The sequence below is a fragment of the Cryptomeria japonica genome, chromosome 7 (assembly GCF_030272615.1).
Source record: "Cryptomeria japonica chromosome 7, Sugi_1.0, whole genome shotgun sequence".
In the NCBI taxonomy this organism is placed as follows: Eukaryota; Viridiplantae; Streptophyta; class Pinopsida; order Cupressales; family Cupressaceae; genus Cryptomeria; species Cryptomeria japonica.
The window spans coordinates 159,546,676-159,560,968 of NC_081411.1; the positions used below are offsets into that span (position 1 = coordinate 159,546,676).

Here is a 14,293-nt window from a genome sequence, read left to right on the forward strand (position 1 = left end):
AGCCAAGGGATCCTCAGATCTGATTATGATTTTGAATTCAACTGAACATTACATATGATCTCCAGCCTCTTATGAAGTTCGTTGTATGGTCTGCAGCTTCTTATGAAGTTTGCTGCCCTTAATTTGGGATCTACAGGTGTCTAATGGAGTTCGCTGTCTTCTATTGATGATCTGAAGTTCACTGCCTTTAACTAGGGATCTGCAAATGTCTGATGGAGTTCGTTGTCTCCTATTGAGGATCTGCTGCTAACTAATGGAGTTCGCTGTTTGCCAGATGCCTTTAATGTAAAGTTTGCTTTTCACTGAATAAAATTTTCATCTGCCTAAGTTGGAAATGAAGATAATGAGAAGCAAGAGTCACATTTATAGGAGACTTCTTTCCTTTTAACATGTCGGCCTTCATGTATTAACATTATTAATTATATTAATTATTAATTCTTTTTAATTGAGTTGAATAGGGTCGGCCCTATCAAGGAGGTGTGATATGTTTAAGTGTAGCATGGGAGCCTTTTTAGGTGGGAGCAGAGGAGTATTGGGCCTAGCCCTATATGATGGAGGCGGATTCCAATGTTGGAATCCACCAGCCCTAATTACAAACAACACTCCCTCTTAATTAGGGAATAGAATCATAATCATAATCTTCCAGCTTGCACACAAGCATAGACTGGATCCACCTTGCATTACTCACAGAGGGTGGAGAGGATCCTTTTCTACCATCTTACATTGCCCGCAGAGGATGGTTTAACAATTACACTTCCCTTTTACAATACCATCTTACATTGCCCGCAGAGGATGGTTCATAAATACACTTCTCCCTGAGAAGTTTACAATACCACCTTACATTGCCCGCAGAGGGTGGCTAACATTTACAACACCATCTTACATTGCCCGCAGAGGATGGTTAAGAATTATACTTCTCCCTGAGAAGTTTACACTACCACCTTACATTGCCCGTAGAGGGTGGATTTATACAATACAAAGTATCACTGAACTTGAGACTCCCTCTCAATCGAAGTTTCATTTTCTACAATACCGAGTCTATCCCTGAAGTACACAAACTTCACTTTGGATAGAGGCTTGGTAAGGATATCTGCAACCTGCTCATCAGTGCTGACGTATTTCAGCTGAATGGTACCCCTTTGCACCATATCCCGAATGAAGTGATAATGGGTTTCCACATGTTTTCACCTGTCATGAAACACTGGATTGATAGAAATTTTAATGCAACTCTGGTTATCACAGTGAATAACTGTAGGGTCCCATGGCTGACCAAACAGTCCAGCAAGGAGCTTACGAAGCCACACTGCTTCTCTGGATGCTACACTTGCTGCAATATACTCAGCTTCAGCAGTACTCAATGCCATTGAGGATTGTTTTCTGCAGGCCCAAAAGATTACTGCAGAACCTAAGCTGAAACAAATACCGGATGTGTTTTTCCTGTCTTTGATGCTTCCAGCCCAGTCTGCATCAGAATAACCTTCCAAGGTTATTGGGGTGTTACGTGGATACTTCAGCCCAAAGCCAACTGTGCCCTGCAAGTATCTTAGAATATGCTTGGCTGCAACAAGGTGAACATTCTTGAGCAAACTCATGAACTGATTGAGGGCATTCACAGCAAAACATATGTCTGGTCTAGTGTTAACTAGATACATCAGTGATCCAATCAACTGTCGGTACTCGGATGGATCTGCAAATTCAGAGTTAGCTGCAGAAACACTTAACTTCTTTAATTTAGATTCCATAGGAGTAGACATTGGTTTACAATCCATCATTCTAAATCTTTTCAAAATGTCAATAGTATACTTCCCTTGACTTAGAAAGATTTCGTTAGATCTTTGCCATACTTCTAGACCTAGGAAATAATGCATTAGACCTAAATCTTTCATTTCAAATTCTGAAGCTAATTCTTTCTTGCATCTAATAAGTCCAAAAATAAGTCCATCTTTACCAGTCAAAAATAAGTCATCCACATAAAGAACTAGAATTAGCATTTCATCATTGGCTACTTTAAAGTAAATGTTAGGGTCAGCATCATTTTTACAAAACCCTAGACTTAGCAAATATTTATCAATTCTTTCATACCAAGCACGAGGAGCTTGTTTAAGACCATATAGAGCTTTCTTTAACCTGCACACATGGGTTAATCTATCCTGAATCTCATATCCCTCAGGTTGCTCAATATAGACTTCTTCCTCAATGACACTATTGAGAAAGGCAGTCTTAACATCCATCTGATGTAGTTTCCAACCCTTAGAAGCAGCGATAGCAATTATTGTTCTAATGGAAGTATATCTAGCAACAGGAGCGAATGTTTCTTCATAGTCTATGCCTTCCTTTTGGGAAAAACCACGCGCTACAAATCTAGCCTTATATTTTTCAATACTACCATCAGCATTATGTTTAATTTTAAATAACCATTTAGAGGAAACAACAGACTTACCTTTGGGTCTGGGCACAAGGTCCCACACATCATTCTTGACGATTGACTGATATTCTTCATCCATAGCAAGCTTCCAGGTATGATGACTTAAGGCTTCTTCAACATTGCAAGGTTCAGTTTCAATGAGATTACACATTAAAGAAACATAGTTGGAAAATACCTGAGGTCTCTTAGTTTCACGGAAGGTGCCACTTGGAGCAACAAATCTTTCAGCTTCTTGAATGGTGTTTCTTACCCAAAGTGGTCTCTTCTTGGTAACGACAATGTCACTAGGAATATCAATGGGATTCATGGGTTCTGGAGGATCATCATGATCATCTTGAGGTGGAGGTTCAACTTGCTCACTCTGAATCTTAGGGTTAGTATCAACGTTCATATTTTGATTATCATCAGATTCATCAATAACACAAGAACCCTTCGATTTCTTAAACGCAATGTCTTCTTCAAATTTAACATCTCTACTTACCTCAACATACCTTTGACCTGGGATGTAAATCCTGAATGCTTTGGAGGATTCACTGTATCCGACTAGCATGCCTTTCTTTCCGGAGGGTTCCAACTTTGATCGCTTTTCCTTGGGCACATGAACATAGACGGGACTTCCAAAGATCCTGAGGTGACTAATGTCTGGTTTGAGTCCCGTGAAGGCTTCTTCCGGGGTCATGTTCTTTAGAGCACGATGAGGACATCTATTATGGATATATACTGCTGTTCTAGAAGCCTCAACCCATAGGAAGGTCTGCAAGTCTTGATCGTGAATCATAGCCTTTGTAGCTTCCACAATGGTCCTATTCTTTCTTTCAACAACACCATTTTGTTGAGGATTGTATGGAACACAAAACTCCCTCTTAATTCCTGACTCAACACAAAAATCATGAAAGCTACCGGAGGTGTATTCACCTCCATTGTCAGATCTTAAACATTTGATTCTTTTACCAGAGAGGTTTTCAGTTAATGCTTTAAACTCCTTAAATTTACTTAAGACTTCATCAAATTCTTTAGATTTCAAGAAGTAGATCCAAGTTTTCCTAGAGAAATCATCTATGAAGATTACATAATAAAGGAATCCACTAGGAGATGCTATAGACATAGGACCACATAAATCAGAGTGAACAAGTTCTAGTTTGTCTTTAGCTCTATTTTCACTTTTATGAAAAGGACTTTTAACATTCTTACCAATAGCACAACCTTTACAAGTGTTATCATGAATTTGACTGAGTTTAGGCATACCTTTGACTAGCCTTTCAAGGGATGGAAGAGCTTGATAATGTAGATGTCCAAGTCTTCTATGCCATAACTCACATGATTTTGGGGCCTCATTAATGAGGGCTTGAATAGGGTTAGTAGAGAGCTTATAAAGACTATCATATCTATGACCAATTATATGAGCAGATTCAAAACTATCTTTCTTAGACCAAGTAAGAACTTTTCCTTCAGAAAATGCAATTTGATAACCTTTATCTTCTAGAGCAGAAATGGAAATTAGGTTTCTTTTAATTTCAAGAACAAACAATATATCACTAAGATGCAAGGAAACACCAGAATCTAATTTTAGAGAAGTAGAGCCAGAACCTCTTACTGAATAACGAGCGTCATCACCAATTACTACGTGAAGGCTGGTATCCTTTTCTACTAGGCCTAAAAGATGATCGCAGTAACCTGTGATGTGTCTGGAGGCACCACTGTCAATCAACCATGTATTGCTATCTGAGGGAACACTGCTAGATAGAGCGGAGATGAATAAGAAGTCATCATTTTGTTCTGAGACTTCATTTAGGTTTGCTTCACTTTGGTTAGGGTTAAACTGACATTCCTTAGCATAATGACCGAATTTGTCGCATCTAAAACATCGCACACGCGAGGTATCTCTTGGTTTCTTCCAAGGGTGTTGGGAACTAAAGGATTTGGAATCCCTATTTCTTCTAGGATAAGGTTGCTTCCAATTTCCCCTTTTCTTGCATTGAGCTGCAAGCATGTGATGTTCATCTACATGGGGGCTCTTGGATTGACTCCTTGTGAAGAGGTGAGACTCTTCCTGGATGCAATCATTCTTAAGTCGATCAAGAGTAGGTAACTCCGACCGACCACTTACGGTTTGGATAAATGACTCCCAAGAGAGAGGTAGACCATTAAGGGCAATCATGACAAGGTCTTTATCTTCCATGTTATGGCCAATTAAACCTAGCTGATTCTTTAGTTCTGAAATTTTTATGAAATAGGAAATAACAGAATCTTCTTTAGCCATTTTGATATTAAGTAGTTGTTGTCTTAACATAATTGCCCTACTAAGATTGTTAACTTCATATGTACCTTGTAGATGGCTGAACATTTCCCTTGCAATGGTGAATGAGGCAATAGAGGTGACGAGGTGGTCTTTGACTAAATCAATGAGAATCTTCCTGGCCTTGATAGCATCCCTTTTGAATTGTTTCAACTCAGCTGCATCCGAAGGCTCAGTTAGCTCTTTCGCTTCAATGAATTGGAGAAGATCTTCTTCCTCAAGAGCCAACTTGATTCGAACTTTCCATGCAGTAAAATTTAGATTCCCATCAAGCCTATCTTCAACTTTCAGCCCCATTGACCTGATCTGCAAAAGCTACAGCAATTTGGAAATAAAGGTGTACTGAATTTTAAATCTGAAGATTGATCTAACCAATTAGCTCTGATACCATGTTAGTTTTTAGTACTTTCAAATTGAATAAAACTCAAAAAATTAGAATAAGGTTAATTAACTTATTGTTTTCCAAACTTAAGCATAATAAAGGAAATGAAATGCAAAAGACAAAACACAGTTACCCTGGGAAAACCTCCTAGGAGGAAAAACCCAGCCAAAGGATCCTCAGATCTGATTATGATTTTGAATTCAACTGAACATTACATATGATCTCCAGCCTCTTATGAAGTTCGTTGTATGGTCTCCAGCTTCTTATGAAGTTTGCTGCCCTTAATTTGGGATCTGCAGGTGTCTAATGGAGTTCGCTGTCTTCTATTGATGATCTGAAGTTCACTGCCTTTAACTAGGGATCTGCAGATGTCTGATGGAGTTCGCTGTCTCCTATTGAGGATCTGCTGCTAACTAATGGAGTTTGCTGTTTGCCAGATGCCTTTCATGTAAAGTTCGCTTTTCACTGAATAAAATTTTCATCTGCCTAAGTTGGAAATGAAGATAATGAGAAGCAAGAGTCACATTTATAGGAGACTTCTTTCCTTTTAACATGTCGGCCTTCATGTATTAACATTATTAATTATATTAATTATTAATTCCTTTTAATTGAGTTGAATAGGGTCGGCCCTATCAAGGAGGCATGATATGTTTAAGTGTAGCGTGGGAGCCTTTTTAGGTTGGAGCCGAGGAGTATTGGGCCTGGCCCTATATGATGGAGGCGGATTCCAATGTTGGAATCCGCCAGCCCTAATTACAAACAACACCATATGATATTGACTAGTGAAGGTATTAGTTTAATATTGAACAATGAAATCTATTATGAAATTCAAGTTTGACAAATTCAAATTGAACTAGTATACCATATTTGTAATATAAATGATTGTTTTGTTTAGCATATTCATGACATGATATTCTTAACTTAATTCTGGTATTTAAACTGTAAATAGTATATAATTATAATTTTTATAGATTTTTTGTGTGACATGCCCAAAATGTTACCAGAGCAATTTTTTTCCACATTGGCATACTATGCACATACCCATGCTTGATTCTAATTTGGCAACTTATAAATAGCCAAGAGAAAATCTATGAAACAGCCCAAACAAGAGAATAAATGAGAAAAAGTCCATCTCAATGGAAACATCAAGATTCCAAATTGCAAATCAAAGATACGACTATTGTGGAAAGATGTTAAAACAATTATTAAATAACAGGCAATTTTTTAATTTCTTATTGATTTTTCTTTAGTTGAATGGCCTCATATAGCAAGCCAAGGCCTAGGAAGTTATGTTTTGTTGAGAAATGGGTTTCTTGTAATATCCTGCCAGTTTATTTATTTTAAATTTAAATATAACAAACCCTAACTCACAATCATAGTAGTTTGCACAAAGGGAATACTACCGATTTTAAACCCTAGTAAATTTTGAAGGGATTTGTATAATTAAACCTAGGTATGAAATCCCTATTGCTTCTTGATGAAATGATCCCAAAAGTACAAATAATGTGTTTGATTCTTTAAACGGATATAATGTTCAAAATTTTGCTCAAAAAAGAATGAATTAATCTTCTGCAGCAGCTGCTAATTTATCTCTAAATCTGCAACAATGTACTTCTTAATGAACGCCTTTGAAACACCTCCAAATCTGCTTAACATCTACAATTACAATGCCACAACCTGTTTGTAGTTGAAAGGATATTTTAATTTAAACTATAATTGATCAAATTTGCACAATGGTAATCTCCATGTGACACGAATTGTGGGTTTTCGTCCTCCAATTCCAGACCTAGAAGGGTTTCATCCTCGGGTTAATTGGATTGTAGTTCCATGCTCTGCAAGGAGCAAAAATAAAAAAATAAATGTTTTCTCAATATCCCCCTTCTCCTTCCTTGGTCTCTCTTAAATAGAGTCTTCATCCAACAGTGATAAACCTTCAAATGTCCTTTGAAGGGTAAACTTCAATTTTAATTCAAATGATAAATTTAATCAACATTAGCATGATTGTTGGTTGCGCACTTCCACTTCAAAGTTTTTCTTAAGCTGCAAACCTGTTGTGACCATTTCACACATCGCCCCATTGCCAATGGGGACCCCTGCCTTTTGCTTTCTAGGGTTTGTTTTCTAGGTCTTTTAGGGTTTTGTCTGTTAGCCTTTAGCTTTCAAGTGTCGCCAAGGGGATCGCCTAGATAGCAGGTTCTGCTTGAGTTAGGTCAGGTTGGTGAGTGATGAAGTCTGGAATGTCCTGATCCTGAAATTTGGCTAAGTCTGGAATGCCCTGATCCTGAAATTTGACTAAGTCTGGAAAACTGAAAATCCTCCAGAAACTAGATTTTGCAATATAGCTCCTAGAGGTCTGAAACCACTCTCAAACATCCTGAAAGTATATATGGAATATAACTTAAAGTATAAGTGACACACTTATACTTAAATGTTATATTCCATGAAATTATCTTAACGGAGAGTCTAAAAATGTCAAATTTCGCTCCTGACCCTTCCAGAGGGTCCAGAGCGAAAATCAACCTAGGACTCATTTCTTGCCTTATTTGACCAAATTTTGATTTGCAAGGCATTTTGAAGGGAAAATTGGAAATGTTAAAAAATGATGGATTCTAGCCTGGAAGAGGAATTTCGCTCCTGACCCTTCCGGAGGGTCCAGAACGAAATTCATCATAAACTTCATTTACCACCTTGTTTGGGCTTGCAAAATTGGTTCCTGGCCTTGAGAATGATCTAATCTTGCCCTGTGAAATGATTTGAGACTAAAAAGTTGAGCGGTTTAGCCTAAATTGAAGATTTCGCTCCTGACCCTCTCAAGAGGTCCAGAGCTAAAATTGTATTTAAGTTTATTTGTCACTAATTTTGGCTAACTTGTTTTATGCAAGGTCTCCTGGAAGGAAGATTGGATGTCACTTGATGCATTTGGAGGTTTGAAAGCATGAAAAAATGGTGAATTTTGGGCAACAAAGGTAAATTCGCTCCTGACCCTTGCTGAAGGCCCAGGGCGAAATTTTGAATTTCGCTTATTTTGTAGTGAAAAAGAGCAAGTCTTAAAACATGAGTGAAATAAAGACATCTCCCTTTACCCACCTGAGAAAGTGTCAATTTGAAAAAGTGAAGGATTTTGTTGAAAACTTAAAATTCGCTCCTAACCCTTGCTGAGGGCCCAGGGCGAAAAACCTAAAATTGGACTTTTCCTCCAGAATTGAGCGAAGTTAGGCCTAGGGATAAGCTTGAAATGATGTTTGAATTGATTTAACGTGAAAAGGGATTGTTAAGAATGAAAGTTTTAAGGATAAGGAGGAAAATCGCTCCTGACCCTTCCTGAGGGTCCAGGGCGAAATTTCCAAGTTCTCCCCTTTTTTTGCAAAATTAAGACAAGATCTTGCTATTCATGATTTGGATGGGAGGGAGGCATGATGTTCTTTGCCTTAGAAGTGATTTCAAGTTAAAAGCATGAAGAAATATGCCTAAAACTCAAAATTCGCTCCTGACCCTTCCTGAGGGTCCAAGGCAAAAATCCTAAAATCTCCCATTTTGCCTTGCAAAATGAAATCAAACTTGGATTGGGAGAAAGAAGAAAGATATTTCCTACCATTGAGAGGTGGACTGAAGTTGGAATGATCAAAAATGAGCTACAAAAAGCAAAAATCGCTCCTGACCCTTCCAAAGGGTCTAGGGCGAAAATATCAAAAAATCTATTATTCAACCTTGTTTGATTGAGTCTAAGGCAAATTACAAGATTGAGAATACAAAGGCATGGAAATTTGCAAATATTGGTTGAGAAAATTTCAATTTTATCTAGTGAGCAAGTCTAGACGAGGAGTTCAAACCATCACTATGGATATCTTGATGCTTAAGGAGTCTTGATCAAGCTTTAACATTCCTAAGCTAGCCTATAGCCGTTCATTAAATTTGCCTATTTCAAGACATTTGGAAAACTAAAGCAAGTTCGCATAAATTAAGGCATTCATAATTTGATTAATTAAATTCTAAGCCTTAAAACAAATGAAAAAACCCACCTTTGAAGCCTTGAAATTAATTTTCAAATTTTAAATGAAGGTGAGCGCTCAAATACATTTATTTGCTTTTACAAGCAAGTCGGCCTCCTTTTAAGTGGGATTTTATCTTATTTTAAAGCTAATTTGCCAAGTTGGCCATCCTTCAAAAAGGGGGGTTTTATTTCATTTTTATTTCCTTTTTGTCAAGTCGGCCTCAACAAGAATCAAGATAAGCACTCTATATAATGGGAGAGGTTCTTTAGCAAATTCAAATCATTCTTGCATTATCTCTCATGTGAATTTAAAGAGCATATTTGGAGGTGCGAAATTGGGCAAGCTGGAGGATAATTTCCAGATTTTGGAAGGTGTTTGAAGGCGATTTTTTGCTAGGTGTGGAGACTAAATTTATTTTGAAGGCTAATGGAGGTGTAATTCATCCAAGGGAGGACTATAATCTAAGCCTTGTCCATCAAAATCCGGTCTTCTTTCATCATTTTTCAAGGTTTTATAGTTAGGCTTTCAAAGGAGGAGGTATGAGGAATCATTTTGAAGTTCTTATTTAAGATTTAATTTGATTTCATTGCCATTAATTTAGAAAAATGAAGAATTCTGGATTTATCATGACATTTTCAAATTAATATCTTGAATCTTCCCTTTGGAAAGTCTTAATTTCATGCTTTAAGGTTTGATGCTCAAAGACTAACTTTAATCTTTTGTGTAGGCATCAAATGGAGACCCCGAAGTTGGAAGATCAACCACTTGGCGGACCCTCATCAAAGAAGATCAAGTCAGGGCAAGGACAAGGGCGACCTCCTCCTGTCTGGCATCGGCAGGGACGGCCTTCTTCGGTCAAGCATCATCAGGAATAGCCTCTTCCAATCCAGCATTCCAAGGCGAGGTACATCATCATCCTGCACATCAAAGACAAAAGAAGTCAGAGCAAGGGTTCGTTGGGGAAGCAGATAGTTTCAGAAGAGTTAATTAAAGCTAGCTTCTCAACAACATCAAGTTGAATATCTACCAAGTTACAAGTGTCAGACGAGGTGGCATCCCAGTCATCACTTCTCCAGTCGGTTCGGTCCACCTCAGCATGTCCAGATTCAATGTACCTGACTCATTAAAGGTGGCACAAACTTCGATGTACCTTCCCCAGCTATCCATTGGTCGAATTTTCCAGATAAGACATGTGTCCAATTAATACAATTATTTCATTGGTCAGCATTAAGTTTGTTGTAACAAACCCTAATTAGGGTTTTCATTGTAGAATCTTGGCCATTGATCTCAAATTGATCTTAGCCATTGAATTGTATTAAGGGCACTATATAAGCCCCGACACTTCATTTGTAAAGGCTAATAAAGAGTAGATAGAAGAAGGAATAGAATAGTGAGAGAACAAGGAATAGTTAGTTCATAGAGGTTAGAATAGCTAATAGCAAATAGAATAGCAATTAGAGTAGAATAGGAGGACAAGGCAAGAAATTGTTGCCATTGATTGTAAATAAACTCCATTTTCATTGAAGTAATGGTGAAGTGTGTTGTTTCTTGCAATATGCATGGTTTCTTGTTGAATCTTCAATTCCAGATGATAGATGATTAGATTGAATGAAGAAAATTGTTGAATGTACCTGTGTGGAATCCGTCTAATCCAAACCGCTAGCCTCTTGCTGATGGTAAGTGCGCCTTGCGTTGTCAACTGGAACAAAATGAGCTTAATCTTAAGTCATTACACATCTATTGTTCATGCATTATCTTGAATGGTGATCAGTGTATGATGGTGTACGATTTGAACACATTGGAAGCACCCCTTAGAAGATCGCATTGAGCTGGTGTTGAATTGTTCAAGCCTGATGATGAGACCCAGCCCAGTAGGACTCCACCTAGTCATTCATCCATCTTCTCGCATTCTAGGTAGTAGAGTAGACTTCCTGAACCTTGCATCTTTTGCCATTTGTTTGTCTTCCAATTAGTAAATAGGACTCATGATTCCAGCAAATCAGACGTTTAGGTCGTCAAGTGTAAGTCCCCTTGTGATTCCAGCAAAATCACATCATACCACAAAGAGCTTATCCACACGTAGAGATCCTACATAACAGAACCTTGGAGTTACTCTGACTGATCCTTCGGCGAGATCTTCAGCAGTCAGGAACTTTGCTCAAGAGAGGATAAGGTACCTTTTAGGTATTTTATTCTGTGTTCGCATGTGCATGAAAAACACATCAACAAAACCCTCTCTCTTATGAATTAATGTTGTGCTGCCAATTGGAGTTAGGCAGCTAGAACCAACATGATATATTTTGAGCATTCTTCAAAGCGTGGTACCAAGCAAACCTCACAGGCCCACCTTTGATTAAGTTCCCATGCAGCCAAGAGAATTTTAAATTAATTGACTTATCTAATATTTCTGCGCTGGCTGTCTATTTACTGAGAAGCAGCAGAATTTGAAATCTCCTATCTTTCAATTTACACAGCTCACTCACTTCAAATGTCTAAGTTCAGTGCTACGATTGTCCGCCTAGTACTTAGACTCAAGCAAGTCAAAAATTAGAATAAGTATTAATATGAAATTGGTATGCTGGAATCATTCTGGACATTGTATCAAACATTTTAGCCCTGGCTCTTGTTTCATTGTAGTGAATTCCAAGATCCATGAGAAATGATAGGCACTGGGTTTAGTCTTGGTTTAATTTGAAGAAGGGGCGTTAATTTCTGAACACTACAGTCCCTGATTATTTGGTTTACGGTAAAATAGATCCAACTGACTCAAGTGAACTGCGTGGTCATGATTGACTTTACTACAAGCCATGCATCTTTTGTTCCTACCTAAGTTGGGTTATTGTGACACTGTTTTATTTTGTCGAATTTCACAAAAGGGCATGAATTAGCTTGTCCCCTCCCAGGATATTATTAATTACAGATACCAATAGTGACATCTAATTTTAAATAATTTTTAATCTATACTGGATATCATAATGATTTGCGCTTGTTCCATGACAGATCTCATGGTAATAGGTATAAGTAAAGCTCATATCTCACTGTTATACAATTAACATCAATGGAACTCACTCTGATTATAGCTAAACACAATAAGTATTGTACAGGTAGTTGTCAAACCTGAGCATTATAAGATAAATAATTATAAACATGCCCACTAAAATTTGCAATGGGGTTTGAATTTGGGTCTAGTTTGGCTTTGCTTTTGGTTTACAGAATTGAATCATGAATTTTCTATAAGCAGGTGGGGCATCAGTTTATGTGAAATTGTCCCATGAATAAAAATGTGCACAACACACTTATGGATTTCAAGTAAATCTCCTAAGCAACTGCTACCACAACGATTGTCAGAATTGAACCTAATAGACTGTTAAGAATAACTAGAGATGCCACCATCTACATTTGAGTGCAACAACATTCTCAAGTTTTAAGAACATGGTCCAAGCTTAATTCGCGCCACCTTAAAAACAGCCCATTAATTTAACAAAGACTTGACAAAATGAAAATGGATAGAAGCTTCCATAAGTTTTTTTTTAAAGAAATTGAGATCAATATAGCCCAACAGAATGATATATAATGGTAGCACAAGAGCGTGACTCAAGTTAAATCCCCTTACACATTTGAGTGCAACACATATTCACAAGTTTTCAGAACATGGTCCAAGCTTAATACACGCCACTTTAATAGCAGCTCATTAACTCAGCCAATAGTTAACCAGAAAAAATATTAACATTCATACAATTTTTCATAGAAATTGGAAGTAGCATAGTCCAAGGAAATGTCCTGTAACAGTAGCTCGTAGAAGCATGACCCAAGTTCAAATAACATCACTGCAACAAAGCAGCCCATAACTCACGGTATTTGTGTGACCAGGTTGTGGAGTAATAGTAAGAATCTAGGGCATAAACCAAGTTTTAAAAATCGGTTTGAAATTACCCCAGCCGCATCAAAAAGTTTTCGATTATGCAAAAAAACTAAACAAGAGAAAAGGCGGACTATAACGGCATCTGGCCTGATTGTGGTGTAACCATAACCAGGTAAACTCCGCCATGATCCAGGTTTATAAATTGTAAAAATGCAGTTCAAAATGAGCCCACTCTGCATTAGAAGGCTACCCATAAATTCGCCCATAATTTACCGATAAATAAAGATACAGCAGATAGAGTTGATAAATACAAAACTCAACCAAAAAAAAAAAGGGTTAAGATGAACACCTGGTAAATTTTCCTGAAAATCAAATCCCCCAAAACTCTTAAGCTTTCCATCCTCGATGTGATCATCTTCAGAAGCATCCGCCATTTCAACGTCTGAGAGAAAACTCGCATTGCCTGAAAAATCGTCTTCATAAATTGCCTCCAATACGCTCTCTCTATCCATATCTTAAACCGTGGGCTTTAAGTAATTGGGTTTTTGAGAATGTTATTGTCCCAATCTGGGGATTCACTCAAGGACAAATAATGAAAGATTTTCAATGAAGAATGTAATGAATTTGCTTTCACACAGACATGGCCTTATAGAATCCGAACGCAAGAAAACCAAATTGAAGATCGAATATATAAATCGGTTTATGTGTTTTAATTGTAGAAGAAAGGATTAATTCATGTGAGATTAAGGCATTGGAATGTGGCGGGAAAAAAGTTGAATAGATAATAAATTTTAAATTAGAAAATGTCCAAATAAGAGGCGCAAGTTCATGTTCGTAGGGTTGGAGTTGGTGGAATTTGATCTCCATCTTGTAATCATTATTAGATGGATATACATTATAATTGAAAATAATAAGATTAATTTTATTAATTTTATTTTACATTTGAGATTAGGTTATGTTGATGATATTTGGTATGGATTAGTTAATTTTAAAGTTGTATGTAAATTCATATTTAGTTTTTTTATATTTAAATTTTAAACTTCATATCATTAAAAATAAAAAATTATAAAATATTTTTTTTTTTAAAGAATATTGTAATTATGAAATGGTAGAATTTTTTTAATATAGTTGTTTTTATTTTATATTTATATATCTATTTAAAATTTATAATTTTGGATTGTCAAAAAAGTTGTCAAGCAACTTGTATAAGGCGTTGGATGGCGTCATGCGTGTGGGAGGTTGCAAAGGGTCGAGCTAGGGCACTGATGCCCTAGCTCGTGAGCATTTGTGCGTGCAGGGCGTTGGGGGTGGGCAGTGGAGGATTGCACAGGGCGGG

The 14,293-nt window shown here is 37.2% G+C and overlaps 1 protein-coding gene across 1 annotated transcript in view; it reads right to left on the reverse strand.

Annotated features, from left to right (window-relative positions):
* LOC131078258 (uncharacterized) overlaps positions 1-13,681 on the reverse strand; it is a 58,700-nt gene extending 45,019 nt beyond the window's left edge. The window contains exon 1 of the mRNA XM_058015924.2: positions 13,307-13,681. Within this exon, the coding sequence (XP_057871907.2) occupies positions 13,307-13,469 (163 nt within the window). The 5' untranslated portion in view covers positions 13,470-13,681. The remainder of the gene's footprint in view (positions 1-13,306) is intronic.
* Positions 13,682-14,293: the final 612 nt, after the last annotated feature.